The sequence below is a fragment of the Bombus terrestris genome, chromosome 15, assembly GCF_910591885.1.
Source record: "Bombus terrestris chromosome 15, iyBomTerr1.2, whole genome shotgun sequence".
Lineage (NCBI taxonomy): Eukaryota > Metazoa > Arthropoda > Insecta > Hymenoptera > Apidae > Bombus > Bombus terrestris.
In genome coordinates this window covers 2,290,719-2,305,472 of record NC_063283.1, presented here as the reverse complement: position 1 = coordinate 2,305,472, position 14,754 = coordinate 2,290,719, and the positions used below count along the sequence as shown (strand labels likewise).

The window sequence follows — 14,754 nt, the reverse complement described above, 5'->3', positions numbered from 1 at the left end:
GAGTCTTGCGAATGAATATGCCGAACGCGTTGATAGAACCAAGGAAAAAGATCAATACGTCATTAATCGACTCAAGATCGTGAAATCGCAAAAACATTTTATTTTCTTACGTATCTTATTGTATACGTACCATTGATCGTTCGTACGACGAGATTCTGCTCTTTCAATTGCGTTCATAAAAGTATAAGTTTGCATAAATATCCGCAGTCTAGTTATATAACGAACACACGTGTCAACGCGTAGAATCGTTTATTCGTCTCCAAAATAAATTCCAAAGAAGGAGCAGTTGAAATCTTAGCGGTTAAACCTTATTACCCGAACTAATAAGAAACGCTAGAGTCGATAGCCAATAGACCTCGATTATCGGAACTGCTCGGTTGTCCGAGCTGTCTTGTCCATCGGTGGTTCGTCGATAAACGAGATTCAACCGTGTAGTGCGAATACAATAGAATCTCATTTACCAGCACTCCGCTTATACATACAAATTAACGCTGTGCCTCTATTATTCGAACTGCGATTCAGCAATACGTATTTTCGCGATACGTAATACGTACAATATTTATTTCCATCGAAAAGAAATTCTACGCGTTTAAAAAAAAGAGCGATTAAAATCGCGACGCTTGAATCCTGATGTTGGAACTAATAAAAAGAGCCGAAGGGAATATCCATCCAACGAATCTTTGTTACCAGAACTGCTCGATTGTCCCTCAGCCTGTTCGCATAAACGAGCTTCTATCTTGTAATACAAAACGGTTTGTAGGAACGACGAAAGTTGAGCCTACCGTTACGCAAGCTCTGGTGATTTTCCATAATTGTTATTTATTTAGAATGCACGACACAGAGGCGCGATTCAGGCATACGTGCAAGATCCACGGACGATTCTCTGCTTAATCGACATTCCGGATATCGTTGAGGATCGATCGCCTTCTTGATATTCAGCCGCGGTGTGCGTTGACTTTGACGCCGTACGCTGTGTCCATCAAATACTCGCAACGCTATCTTCGACCAAGTAATCCAATCGCTGCTAACGTGTTTATTAAATCCGCCAAATATTTGTTGTACAGAGCGTCGAATAAGTGGCGCGACTCGATGGTCGAGGAAGGAGGAACGCGATAACAGGCAGTAACGTGGCCGAAGGAATACCAAGAAGCTCGTGGAAATTGGAAGGAAAGAAAGCAGAAATCGTAGATGCGAGTGGCTCCGCCGCGAGAAAAGCGAGCAAGAGCGTTTTACCCGTGGAGAAAGGATAAACGTGGGTCGTAGTTTATCGACGTAGGCGTCTATGTACGAGAGAGCAGTGGCGCCGAAGCAACGACGTCCGTTGGCGTCGAGGGATGGCAGGACGGAAAAGATCGATCGGCCGTGGCTAGAAATCGCACCCCCGTGTGGACGTGGCCGCGTGGAACGAGGGCGACGGTGTAAAGTGGTGGTGCAGACGGGAAGGAAAGGTAAAGCGAAGGGTGGGTGGGGTCGCGATCGCGCGGCCGCGCGCTCGCTCTCCTCTTCTAGGAAGTCGATGTGATCGCAGTTTCGAGCGAAAGTCGCGCGAACGGTGACGGAATCTACGCGAAGGAAAGAAAGGAAGAACGAAGGGAAGGAAGGAAGGAAGAAAGACGCGAGGAAAGAGAAATCGGAGTGGTGCATCGAGAGAAACCGAATACTGCGACAGATCGCGATGACTCGCCGCTGGTTCTCCCGCCTCGCATTTCTCGCGATCTATCCTGACAGGCTCGTCGATACGTGATCGGTTGGAACGCGAGTCTCGTGCGGTCGTGAGTTTCGTACGCCGATCCTGGGCCAACTTTTCCAGACGGTGGACCTACGTAAGTAGAAGAAAATCGAAGGCAACGATGCCGGCAGGCGTGTTAATACGCGCAAGAAAGCGACATTCCCCTTTCCAGACGATGGCTGCCGACCTCAAGCTCGTGCCCGAGCCCGAGCTTTTGTCCCGGACCTGCCACTCTGATCGATATTCCACCAACCCCGCTGCTTTTCTCTCTCCCTTAGTTTCTCTGCCCCTCTCTCCTTCTCGCTTTCCTTTTCTACGTGTATATGCGCGTAAGCGCACGTAAAACCCCTTCCATTCTCTTTGTTTCTCCACGAGGTTTCGCGTCATTCGCCACCCTTTCTGGCTTTGCCGACCTTCTATCCGGCCAATTCCCTACTCCGTTTGCTCTCAACCCGCCCTGTAACACCGTTGTCTCGCGAGCCGCTATGTCGTTTTCGCCTTTCCGTACTTCGCGCCTTTCCATCCTCCTTTCCTACCATTACCTGTATTCTTCTTCTCCACATGTCCGCCTCCCTCCATCCGTGTAATGAGAAAAACGATGGCAGTTAAGAAACTGCACGGCAGCGCGAGAAACAGAGTTTTCCGGTTTACCTTGAAAGCGACGCGCGACCGTCTCGAGTTCAGTCGTTTGCATTTGCGCGTCGAGCGAATTAACCGTCGCAGGAAACGTAACGGAGCGTGCGGGCGTGTTCGTTAGCGGCTCGCGTATCTTGCTTCTCTCGCCTGTGTATATATCCCGCACGCGAGCGTTCGTGTATCGTGATTTTTCTGCCAACCACAACGATAGCGAACGAGACGACGATAGTCGGTCGCGGATGAGCCAGCGACCACGGGGACGCTCGATCTCGTCGAGGGTAAAAAGTGGCAGAAAGTGGCAGAAAGTGGCAGAATCTCGACGGTGGCTCGAGCGCCAAGCTGTTGGACGTGCACGAGGCTTCGATCTTCCTTTCGAGATTCTAATCTGAAAAGATAAATACGGAAGGAACGTGAAAGGGAGAAAGAGAAGCGTAAGAGGCGTAATGGTACGGAGAGGTGAAATGCGACAGGAAAGGGGAGAGACCGCGGTACACGGGTGAAACGTTCAAGACGATAGACGCGAACGAAAACAAAGATGCGGTGGAAGCAAAGATGAAGGGGCGAAAAGAAAACGGGAAGGTTTAAGCGTTTTATCGGTGCGCCGCTTCTGTGTCGAGTGTCTTGCCGCTTCCCTCTTTCCTCCTTTACGTCATTTCGCTGCTTCGCGAGAAGAGGATATCGCTATTAACTTACCTCACGGATATCCGCATTGTTTCGCGTCAACCAGCCAACTCAGCTGACCTACATTGGCCAGGCACCAGGCAAAATGGGATATCGAGCCACTCGATGCTCATCTACGGAAAACTACTCGCGGTCCCTACAGGGAGACCCAGGTGCCTAGCGTGGTATTCGTGCTCGTCACTGTGGTCGTCGTGGTCGTCGTTGAAAGTACTCTTTCATGCAGCACGGTTCGATATTTGCCGCAACGTCCACGCTACGAAACTTCTCCCACGTTTTCCTATATTTCTCGTTGGCACACGTGGATCGAACTCGGATTCGAAAAGAGAAAATTGACTCAGCCGAGCTCGTGTCTCGCTTCCCGTAGCGGGATATTCGAGGACGAACTTGATATTTATGTATCGCTAGAGACGCGCGCAGCTCTAGAGAACTTCGATCTACGATCGACGATCCATGCAACTGATTAACAGTCAAGTAATGCGATTCGTCGTTGCATTTACGAAGGCGCTTGGCTGCATCTGCTCTTTCTCCTCCTTCGATCGCGTTAAATATACTCGATCTTACGCCGAGCACGATCAAAGTTATCGGAACAAGACGACGACAGTGTCCGAGGGCATAGAAGAGCGACGAAATACAATGGAAAGTGCGCGTTCGTACTTTACATCGCGTTATAACGTTGCGCTTTAATAGTTGGAATCGTTTCAGTCGCGTAACTAAATCACAAGGCACGCCGATTAGACGATAATCTATGGTAATGGTCGATCAAGGCCGATCGCATAAGCTGCCCAGACATTTGGTACGTTTTTGATTGGCATCATTCACCGTTAATGCAACTAACTCGCTGCCCCTGCCCCTCTCGCACCTTCCACTCCTCTTTCTTCTCTTCCTCGTTTTCCTTCTCCTTCTCCGTCGAGCCTCCTTCCTCCTCCGTGTTCCTTCTCCTTCTCCACTTCCTCCTTTACGCTCCCCTTCCAACTTTCTATAAGTCCGCGTGCCGTACTAAAAATAAAGTTAATGCCGAAGCATCGTCTTTCGTATGCGCCGCCACGAAAAGAAGAAAAAGCGGCAGAAAGAAATTGTCGACGGGTCGGCCGAACGCGAGAAAACGCGTTCTCCTCTGTTACTTCCATGACGTTCAGTGAAACGGATCGCGAACCGGTGTCGATCGCCGGAAGCAACCGATACACGAACATTCGAAGCGAACGAAGAAGAAGAGGGAAGAGAAGCAAAGGAAGAGAAAAAAAGAGACAGAAGGTCGAACAGGGATACTCGAGTAACTCGGTTATAAGATTCGTGCGTTCGGAACGCGATTAGTCTTTTTTTTCTTGTTGTTACTGTCGTTAGTATTATTGTTATTATTATTATTCTATACCAACTGATAATAATTGGAATTGACAACAGGTATAGCTATCAAGCGACGAACAACGAAGTTGACGAACGGATACGATACCGCCAGATTGGTCCAAGTGTGCTCGATATCTCTGCAAATTACAGCTTTTCCACGCAGAGATGCGCGTATCGAGAATACGCGGTGTATGAAACGAGAGAACAGGATTAAAATGCAGGAAGAAAGACAGGAAGATACGCGACACCGCATGCTCCTATAAATATGTAATAGGGTAGGTGGATGTTATTTGTTTCTTCGTCAAAAATAGATATTCCATTCTAATAGGTATTAGAGTTAGCATTCTAATAGACATTAGAATAGATATTCTCGACCGTGAAACGAACGAATGGAAACTGAGCAAGGTTGCCGCGCGAAATACACGTTTTCGGACGAAGACCCTCTTTGGGAAAGCGAATGAGATCGAAGCTTCGTCTTCCTCGCTATCGGATAAAGGAGCTGAAAGAAGGACGAGGAAAGTTTAGGCTCGTACACGACAGTATGTAATACGAGAATAGATGAATAATACCGAACGCGAGAGCAGAGAGCGATGCTTCGCGCGTATTATTTAAGGAAATTGCAAACGACTTCGGGAAATTCTTCGGTTTCTTTCCACCTTATTGCCTCTCGTTCCGAGAATTTCTGGCCGATACAGCGTACGATATAACGTTCCAGAGTGATAGAAATATGCGTAACGATATATCGAGACAGCAGCTGACGGAACGATAAGAGAGAATCGTGCGGACTGAGCGATGTTACAACTCCGGCGCGAATAAAACGACTCTTTCCTATGTTTTGTCTTCGTAGGAAGAGTCGCCAGTCTGACGGCTGGATGCACAAAATTAGTATCACGATACCTTATCTCACGGGAGTCGCTGCATAAAGGTTTCTATGCGTCATTAAATATCCATTATACACGTCATAGCACGATAGGCGTACGAACTATTCAGAAGCTGTATCGATCAACTTGACGAATTCAAAAATGTCGGAGAGAAGTCGATGATGTTGCAAACGCTGTTTTCTCGCTATACTTTGCCATCATTTGTGTCATTTTTTAATAAACGAGCTCGCCAAAGTGTATCTTTTCTTGTTCTCGGCATCGAATATCGATCGCGTATACCCATAAAGAATAAAGTTGAACGGTTCGGCTTGCGAGCGACTCGGCGTACGAAGAAGAAAGCAAAGCCTCGATCTCGTTCGATTCTCCGAAGAAGATCCTCGTTCAAAAACCTGTATCTCACGCAAGAAGATATTTTTAACGAGGAAACGAACGATCGACATCCAGCTATTACATTAAATAAGTATGTATCGCGTGTACAGTGTTTTCCTACGTTTTACTCTGGGACGCGTATCTCTGCGTGTATCGCGATACACGTATCTCCGTGTGAAAGAAGATCTGTTAAACTGTAATTTCCAGCGACCGATAGCAACTGAGATTCCAATACTAATCGTTCACGCCCCCTGACACGATTTCTTTTTTTTTTTTTTTTTCTTTTGGGGGGGCCGACATACGCCTACCGAGCTCGAACGATCATGGACAAATTCATCCCTTCGTCGTCGTTCTCGCGATCGTAGTCGTGGTTGTTGTCGTGGTCGTAGTGGCGGTCGAAATCGCGATCTCAGCGAAATACAAGGAGAGATACAAGTATAAATATATGCAAGAGATGCTACTCGTTTTTATCAGTGCTCGTATTCGTTTCTTTTTTCGCAGATTTCGTCGAAATGAGGGACCATCCGTCGCGCCTTTTCTCTGATACGAGGTAAGACGGTGATTTACCTCCTATCAAATACAGTGGCTACGAAAAGTACTCGAACCCTATTTATGTACGCACTAATTCGTTTTATTTTATCTTAAATGCTAATTAATTAGGTCCAAATTCTTACATTCGTCGTATCATTTAACGATATTCTTATACGATTACCGCGGATTTTTATGCGATTTCATATTCTCTGTCAGCATAGCTAAAGAGATGGAACTTGCATACAAATTTATTTCGCTCGTTAAATGATACAACAGACGTGAGAAATGACGATTTCGTCTATTAACTGTGTTATACTGTTGCAGAACGGACGCGTAGAAATGCCAGAATGAGAGGTAAGAGAGACAATCCTATTCTTCGTCGAATACGAGAAAACATACGAGTACCATCGTTCAAAGATTATCCTGACACTATGATTAATTAGTAATAAGGACATTTGAATTTGTTCGGAGCAATGTCGTATTAATGATTCGAATTTGAATTTATTAGCTTTTTATGTGATCAACAGATCGACAGTTCGTTAGACGTCTAATAATAATATTTATCGATATAAACCGTTATTTACTACATTTGCTACTTATTACATCGATGTTACAATTACTATTTGCATACGATTTGCATTAAACTGCTTGCATTAGATCTTGTTTACCGTGATTTATCATTCGGATACTAAAGATGTCGGAGCCAAAGAGCATGTTATACAAAATTATTGCATGCCTTTGGAACGAACTCGCAATCTGACATTTAAAGATCAATTTAATATCCATTTTACAATTTTAATAATGCAAATAATTTATTAATAAAAGTAATAACAGAATCGTATATACCATCGTACAAAATCTTTGCAATTTAATGTATATTCGTAATTTTGCAATTAAACATGTTGTCAAGGATAGGCGAATTTTCAAATATTTTTAAACGATAGTACACACATGCTGCTTCGTTAACGCCGTTGATTAGCGAGACTGCGGAATAACACGGTATTTGCAGGAGTGGCGTTTCTGGGGACGGTGAGATCGGCACGCGGAACTTTCCTGAGGACGCTCGTCTTCGTCTTCCTGGCGACGTTCCTCTGGCTTCAACTTCATGTGATCAGCCTGACCGGCCGAGATTCCGCTGGACAGGCCTCGTCGAACGAGACGCTGCTCTCCCTCGTACCGCAAGAATTACATAGGTAAATCAGGCCGTGAAAATACGCCTTTTCACCATTTTCAAGGAAAATCCTCTTCGCCTGTACGTACGATAATGCGTACGAAAGTAATAATAAAAAAAAAAGACAAGCGAAAGGAAAAAGATAAGTAAGACGTTGGCAAAGAGGGGCAAAGAAAGAAAGAAAAAGAGTTGTTGTTCCAGGTTTCTGAAAGATCGTCGAAATGGTTCTTCGTCGACGTTAACGAACGCGAGCACAGAAACGTTAACCGAGTTCGAAATAGCGGAGATTCGTCGAAACATAGAAAGGGCGAATGCCGAGCAAAGAGTGTACAACGAAGAGTCTTTCGGTCCTTTGGCTAACGACGCTCCCATAATAGTGATTCAAGTGCACACACGGCTCACCTACCTCAGACACCTGATCGTGTCGTTGGCTCAAGCGAAAGGGATCGAGCAAACCCTTCTGGTCTTTAGTCACGACGTTTGGCATCCGGACATCAACTATCTCGTGCAAAGTGTCGACTTCTGTCGTGTCATGCAAATATTTTACCCTCACAGCATACAGACTCATCCTCGAACGTTTCCCGGCGAAGATCCGAACGATTGCCCTCGAAACATTCGCAAAGAACAGTGAGTAATCCTCTTCTTTATCGAATGCGTTAACCGTAGTGTTCTTAAGACGGGATTTTTAACGAGCGTTAGATTACGAAGGGCCATTGTGTGATCGCTACCTGGTATATAATAGAGTGAAACGAATAAATCGTTCGCTTTATATTCCAAGAGATTTGTGAAAGAATTTAGGGCAGTTTGAAGAATGTAGCAAAATGTTTACCTGATTGCAAACTTTAACATATCGTTGCTGAATACAGTAGAGACGAAGAAACGGGTTTCTGTTTTCTTAGTAGTAATTTTCAAACACTCGTGTACCTGTTAGGATAAAGGAGAGAATTGTAAATGGAAACAATGCAATGAGGTCGTAAAATAAAGCGCAAAGAGTCACTAATTGTCGCCGCTACATTCTCTATGCACGCACCTGCGTCAGGTTCTTGTAGGTCAGGTACGTCAGCTTCTTTAGATCAGTTTCTATCTTCCTTTACAAGGAAATAATTGCTTTACTTGTCCATTAAATTTCGTTCTATAATTACAGATAATTTTTTAATGTAGTTTAATAATTGGTCTGCATTGTAACAATCACTAATCGTTCGAAATTGAACGAGGAAGAACAAAGACAACAAGAGAATGAAAATTACGAAATTCCAGCTTTCGCGAATTAACTAAAAAATTTCGCGTCTAACGCTTATAGAAAATCCTGTCTTTATCTATCTCAAAGAACTTCGCTCAAAGATGTTAGGACATCTACTTCTTTTAATAAAATTTTGCGTCATTTGACGTAGATTACGAATTTCAAATCGCTGATAAAATCGTTAATATATTAGTAACGCATAATTTCTTTATCGCGTAAATATTATTTCTTCGAGCCATTATTATTCATAATGTATTTTAATCTTTTCCAATTTTCAATTACTATAATAAGAATTTTCCCAAGACCTTTGAGCGATGGTGCACGATTTCTCTGCACATCTATATATCTATATATCTATAACTCGCAACTCCACAGAGCTCTGAATCTCGGCTGCATCAACGCAAAGCATCCGGACCTCTATGGACACTACAGAGAAGCGAAATTCACGCAGACGAAGCATCACTGGTGGTGGAAAGCGAACCGCGTGTTCGATCAATTATCGATCACGAGAAATCACACCGGCATAGTTCTTTTCCTCGAGGAAGATCACTACGTCGCCGAAGATTTCTTACACGTTCTCCGACTGATGGAACGTACCTGTAAACATAGCTGCAAAAGATGCAACGTCCTGTCCCTGGGCACCTATCTCAAAACCTACAATTATTTTGCCGATTTCAGTCGAAAGGTGAGAGATTCACACGCGTCGCACTAATCGCTCCAATCGCTCTAACCGCTCTGGTCGCTCTAATTGCTCAAATCGTTCTAATCGCTCTAACCACTCTAATCGCTTTACTCGTTCGGTGCGCGAACTCGACACCTCCTTCCCTAACCAGATATGCGATCGAAAAATCGTGCTTCGCGAACCGTTAGCTTGCGCGACCTCTTACTTGCTTCGACGATCCATACTCCTCGCTACTCGATCGCTGTGATCTCTCGTTTCAACTGATTTCTCGCTCGATTCGAAGGCCACAGCCGAACAACGCATATAAGCGACACTGTCTGTGTCTTATGGAATCATTTCAAAATTCAATTCATAGTCGATTGATATCACGTGAAAGTTATCTCTGCGTTTGATTATAGGATTAGATAGATATGCGTTGCTGCCATCGTCTTGGGAATTTGAAAGATTTATCATCCACTTTCGAAACACTTATATATCTTCGAATCCATCAGGTTATTCCCTTCTTTAACTGTTTCATATTTAAAATAGTTTCTTTCTTAGTCATCGAGATAAACATACAAACGAGAAAATCAACAAACATTAAACGTACAATATTTTCCCGTGTGGTCTCTGTTTGATTCTATTGTGTTTGTTGTTTGACTCAACAACTGCACTCTCTCTCTCTCTCTCTATCTTTGCTCTCCTCTTTCCTCCGCTCTCCTCTTCTTACCGCCGCGTTTGCGACAAATCGTGCTTATTATTAAGAGACAAAGAAGGGAAGGAGAATTAGCTAAAAGTAGGGATAGATAAAAGGAACGAAGGAACGAAAAGTCAGGGCGCGAGAGGTAGGCAAATTCGAGTCGATCGGAATAAATAAAGAACGCGACCGCGTAAGAATCGTTGGACGATGGGTGCATACCGAATTATCGTCGTATCGAATCATCAGCTCGATTTCAGTATGAATATCTGTGTGTCGATGTTTCACGCACGCCTCGTCCGTTAGTTCCTTGGCGTCAACAGCGCCCTGCAAAAGGAGCTACTGCTCGGATTAAAAAGATGGGAAGCATCGGCGAGGCAACAGTCGGCTAAAGCCGAAGACGTCATCGGTACCAGTGACAGCGGAAGAATCAACGGAATCCCAAGCAACAGCGGCAGTGGGAGCAGCAGCACCGGCAGTAGCAGCAATAGTACTCCTACCGGGGCGAGCAACAGCAAAAACAGCAGCGTTAGCGGAAATGTCATCGCTAGCAACACTGGCGCTGCCGTCATCCTACCAATCGCACGCAACGCACAGATCGTGCAATCTGCCTCCGCATGGGCTTTCCAACTCCTACCCGAACTCTACAATCATTATCAAAAGGTTGCCGACATCTTTCGACGACCCTCGTTATGCGTGCAATTCTCTCTATCCTTCCCCCTATCTCTACGAAGTCGGGCGCGCACGTGCGCACGCACGCGTTATTTTCTCCGATTTTCCCGAAATTTCGATCGTCCTCCGATACAGATTCGTGATCGATAATTTAACACGCCATTGCGCATGATGCTAAAGCAAGCTTCGAGCAATCGTTCAGGGTATATTCGTAAATGTCAGAAAAGAATGCTCGACGTTGTTAGACAGCGATTAACGAGAGCTATGTATACGATAAGTCGCGTTGTACGAGATTTCTGTTGTGCGTTTGATACACAGTAGCATGCACGCGCGTGCGCGCACGCGCTCACGCGCACCGATCGTCCCGCGATCTTCCTATTTCGTTTTATCCTCGCTATGATACTGTAGTTGCATCTTAAGAACTGCGTTCGTGATATTTCATTCAGGCTGAAGTGATTCCATGGATCTCGAGCAAACACAACATGGGTATGGCGTTTAATCGCGTCACTTGGAACAAATTGAGAAAGTGCGCCGCCCAGTTCTGCTCGTACGACGATTACAATTGGGACTGGAGTCTTCAACATATCGCGCAAACCTGTATGCCACCGAGCAAAGGGCCGGGAATCGCGCCTCGTACAGAATCCGGTTTAATCACGATGATGATGCGAGCGCCCAGAGTTTTTCACATCGGAGAATGGTGAGTCGGAATAATTCTTTCTTTCCTACTGTCCTTTTTGCCTCCTCCTTTAAACTTACGCCTCCTTTGTGCCTCCTATCGTATTCCAACAGATATCTAACGATTATAGGAAATATACCACCTCTGTCTTTCCACACGTCGTATCTCCCTGTAGCGAAATACTTTTATGATCGTTAAATCGATGATCTATGAATGTTACCAATACCAGCGGAGTCCATCACAAGAAAACCAATTGCGAATCGACCGCTGTGATAGCAAAGGTTCAAAACGTCCTAAAGGCTGCCCGAGACCATCTTTTTCCTACTCAACTGACGCTTACTGTAGCTGGCACTGCGAAAAAGACGAAGCTCAGGAAGGGCAACGGTGGATGGGGCGACACACGGGATCATCGGCTTTGTTGGAACATTACCGTTTATCCGGATCTCGTTTTACCTTGAGACCAAACTCTCGAACGAACGACATCGAAATATCCTTTCAATTCCTTCTTTTTTCTTCGCAAACCCTCCTCTATCTCTCTACCTATCTTCTTCTTTGTCCCGTTGTCCAAAAAGTCGCATCCCGCTCAGCCCGTTTCGTTCCCGCCTCGTCCTGACTCATCCAGTTTCGTCTCTCGTGGAAGATGCTCGTTTAACAAGTTCCTTCGCGTCGACGAATTATTGTATCGATCCCACGGTCTGTTATCAGATCGCGCGGCATCCCTAGCGGCGTACTTATCTTTATATTCGTGCTAAACTTAGCAACCGATTCAGGCGGCGGAAGCACATTTCGCGCTTAGCGACTCAGCTCCTTAACGAATTTGCGTCTCGACCGGTCGCCAAAGTCCCAGAGAAACACGCTTATCACGTATTCTAGTCATCGTGCCCAATGATGATTAACGATAAATGGGTAACAAAACAATGGTCGTTGTCTGTCTATAAATTGCTTCCAGCAAGGTAGCGAACAACGTTAGACTGACGATACTCCCTACTCGAGACGACCCAGACTTTTGAACTTGGAGTGACTCCGAGAGCGAACCAAAGCCATCCACGAGTCGCGAAATTTACATAGGATACGTTTTATATTTGTAACGAGAATCAACGAAAATAAACGAATCGACCGATTTTCTCGTATCTATTATCTTCTTCAAACGTTTATTATCTTATTTCATCGTCCTCATTGTAAATCGAGTATATCGTACCTCGGTTGGTCGGCAGTCGTATTTGTACAGGCAGTTAATTGTTTCGTACCATCACCTATAAATATCAATGAAAAGAATATCCTTCGTAAGCCGGGTGCACGACTTATAGTCCTAAAAGTTTCGCGTATGTCGGCACGTTATCGTCGTACTCCACCCTCATAAAGTTTCCTGCTATTGGTCCTTCCAAGTTGTATTTTTCTGCAAACTTCTTTATGTTGAATCGCCTTCGTTGAGGACCATCCCTGAAATTCGTATCAACCGGTAATTCGCGATTTATCGCTTACCAATAACACGTTATTAGCTAGTAATTGATAGAAAACAATTAGTTCTTTGAGGTCGTATATCTGCTCTCAGCCATCAAAACGAAAAACCAGTCAGATTGTACATTATGTACTGCCACATGCTTTGGAAATATATAAGATTTTTAACCCATTAAGGATCAAGCAATAGTTTATCATAACACATACTTTATTGTACATAATTTATTATACGTACTATAATTTCTTTAGATTATGTAAGATTGTAGAATTTAAGTGCAAAAAATAGCACCGAGAAAGATAATAAGCGATATTTTATTACAATCCTTGATATTTTCTTTCGTAGTTATACAATTAAAAAGACAAGATTCAATAATGTAAAATAATTGCAAATAGAACGTTACGTTAACGCAACTTTGATCCTTAATGAGATAATAAAATCTCACAGGTTAGGTCAGTGCACCGTGAAATCGAAACTAGTGATTACAAACTTCAGTCTTTGGACATTCCTTTGATCGTACTATTAGCGTCCGTTCAACGAAAATTAATTCTAATCACCATGGTGTCTATCTTGAAGCTCAGTACGACCACAAAGGATTAAAAAACACGCAAGCTATTATATATCTACTATGCACGCTCCACTTTACCTGTTGCTCAGCCTTCTCTCGTCGAATGTAATGGATCCTTGATTCTGCTTGTAAACGAGAAAGACATATCGATGTTTCCCGCTACCTTTTGGTGGCGCTGGACCAACATACTCCGCCAGTACCTCTCCTTTCGCGACATTTTCTTCTGGAATATTTCCGACCAGCCAATGTCGAAATTCTCGATTGTATCCCTTCCTAGTCGGTACGTCAGGATCTGCGCATGAGAGAACGTCAGGATCTTCATTAGTAATGGCTTTAACGAGCACCAAATTATAAGGCATCGAATCATCGATCGATCAAGAGCCATGGCAAAGAAGAGATAGCGAACGAAAGAAACAGGTTTGTTCACGTCGACTCGGTGAAAGTTGTCGCGAGTTACACGCCTCGAAAGTTTCACAAGGATAAGGTAATGTATATAAGGTCGCGTTCTTCTCCATAATTAACTTGAATCGTCTTTAGCCTCCAAACAAATTTGCACTATACGAGTTTTTACTCTCTGCTCACTTACCTGTCATTACGAGCGTGTAAAGTACACCCCCTTCGTGCTTGTAATGAATCTCTGGAATTATTTGCGTCTCCGTGGGAGTTAACTCATTTCCAAAATCGATCACTTTGTCTCCGTACTTGACCTAACTCAGATCCATACGTATTATTGCCATAAGATAAATATTAAATAAAATAACTAAATAATTTCGTTTAGTTATATGAAATAATTTATTTGATACTTTTCATCTTTTAAACTATTCAAACACACGCATCTATGTCTACTAGATTCAGCTTTCTCCTTACGATACGCTTGCATTTGCACTCCCAGACTCACACTAACGTTAAGTGTAATTATTCAAAGAAACTACACCTCGATCTTCTCTGTTGGTGCCGTGTCTAGTATATCGGGTACGATTTGTGCTTCCTCAAATTTTGTACGAGTATCTGTACCGGTGATAATATGGATACCGCAGACAAGAATTCCTGCAATTTATTTTCTATCTCGTATTTAACACACAACGATTCGAAAATAGTGAAACTAGGTACATAGTTGTATTCGCGATTCGATTTTAATTAAAGATATACACGTACCTATTATCATGGAATACTTCATCTTTATCTCGTTCTGTTGCACTTAGCCTCGACACACTACACACGCTCGACTCTGTAGAAACGTTTTATCCTACCTACTACGTCCCCCACCCCTTTCCTAGCTTATAACCTGACAAGAATTCCTATTGCATTTAACTTTTCTTTTTATTTGGCGTCGAACGACCATGGTTCTCCCCCTCTTTTCGCGAATGTTCGCGTCCTCTTATTCGCTACTTGGCGCTCCTTTCCTTACAACTTTTTCTCTTTTCAAAATCCTCTAAAGAGGAAAG

General features: G+C 44.0%; 3 protein-coding genes and 1 long non-coding RNA gene across 21 annotated transcripts in view; 1 reads left to right on the top strand and 3 right to left on the bottom strand.

Moving 5' to 3' along the window:
• Positions 1-3,183, bottom strand: part of LOC100649552 (synaptic vesicular amine transporter) — a 42,257-nt gene extending 39,074 nt beyond the window's left edge. Inside the window, exon 1 of the mRNA XM_048412648.1 lies at positions 3,059-3,183. Coding sequence (XP_048268605.1) covers positions 3,059-3,075 — 17 coding nt within the window. The 5' untranslated portion in view covers positions 3,076-3,183. The remainder of the gene's footprint in view (positions 1-3,058) is intronic.
• On the top strand, positions 695-12,415 carry LOC100648803 (alpha-1,6-mannosyl-glycoprotein 2-beta-N-acetylglucosaminyltransferase). 16 transcript variants are annotated; one of them, XM_012316728.3, is made up of 10 exons: positions 1,455-1,823; positions 4,445-4,662; positions 6,139-6,187; positions 6,493-6,522; positions 7,178-7,361; positions 7,541-7,966; positions 8,955-9,264; positions 10,244-10,600; positions 11,056-11,306; positions 11,515-12,415. In XM_012316728.3, the coding sequence occupies exons 4-10, from the start codon at positions 6,516-6,518 to the stop codon at positions 11,741-11,743; spliced, it is 1,764 nt and encodes a 587-aa protein (XP_012172118.2). In that variant the 5' UTR covers positions 1,455-1,823; positions 4,445-4,662; positions 6,139-6,187; positions 6,493-6,515; the 3' UTR covers positions 11,744-12,415. The 16 variants fall into 16 exon arrangements, with proteins under 16 accessions (XP_020722657.2, XP_012172126.2, XP_012172118.2 ...); XM_020866997.2 differs by having other exon boundaries at positions 6,139-6,251; XM_012316727.3 differs by lacking the exon at positions 1,455-1,823 and adding an exon at positions 3,705-3,839.
• Positions 7,894-8,961, bottom strand: LOC105666522. 2 transcript variants are annotated; one of them, XR_001099349.3, is made up of 3 exons: positions 8,370-8,957; positions 8,169-8,263; positions 7,894-8,067 (listed from the first exon to the last, which is right to left on the bottom strand). It is a non-coding gene; the product is annotated as an uncharacterized LOC105666522 (long non-coding RNA). The 2 variants fall into 2 exon arrangements; XR_007226550.1 differs by having other exon boundaries at positions 8,169-8,961.
• Positions 12,406-14,732, bottom strand: LOC100648915 (protein D2). 2 transcript variants are annotated; one of them, XM_048412653.1, is made up of 5 exons: positions 14,465-14,732; positions 14,244-14,356; positions 13,896-14,016; positions 13,388-13,625; positions 12,406-12,725 (listed from the first exon to the last, which is right to left on the bottom strand). In XM_048412653.1, exons 1-5 carry the CDS (start codon positions 14,484-14,486, stop codon positions 12,587-12,589), a joined length of 633 nt encoding a protein of 210 aa, XP_048268610.1. In that variant the 5' UTR covers positions 14,487-14,732; the 3' UTR covers positions 12,406-12,586. The 2 variants fall into 2 exon arrangements, with proteins under 2 accessions (XP_048268610.1, XP_003401197.1); XM_003401149.4 differs by having other exon boundaries at positions 13,388-13,601.
• Positions 14,733-14,754: the final 22 nt, after the last annotated feature.

What these genes read in the sequence shown, in the direction of transcription:
- LOC100648915 (XM_048412653.1), bottom strand. Translation starts at nt 14,486, where the DNA reads ATGAAGTATTCCATGATAATAG. An exon ending in GAAGTATTCCATGATAATAG is followed by an intron (nt 14,357 to 14,464) that starts GTACGTGTATAT and finishes AATAAATTGCAG; the next exon opens with GAATTCTTGTCTGCGGTATC. An exon ending in TTACACGCTCGTAATGACAG is followed by an intron (nt 13,626 to 13,895) that starts GTAAGTGAGCAG and finishes TTACTAATGAAG; the next exon opens with ATCCTGACGTTCTCTCATGC.
- LOC100648803 (XM_020866998.2), top strand. An exon ending in GTACCGCAAGAATTACATAG is followed by an intron (nt 7,362 to 7,540) that starts GTAAATCAGGCC and finishes TTGTTGTTCCAG; the next exon opens with GTTTCTGAAAGATCGTCGAA. An exon ending in TTGCCGATTTCAGTCGAAAG is followed by an intron (nt 9,265 to 10,243) that starts GTGAGAGATTCA and finishes CTCGTCCGTTAG; the next exon opens with TTCCTTGGCGTCAACAGCGC.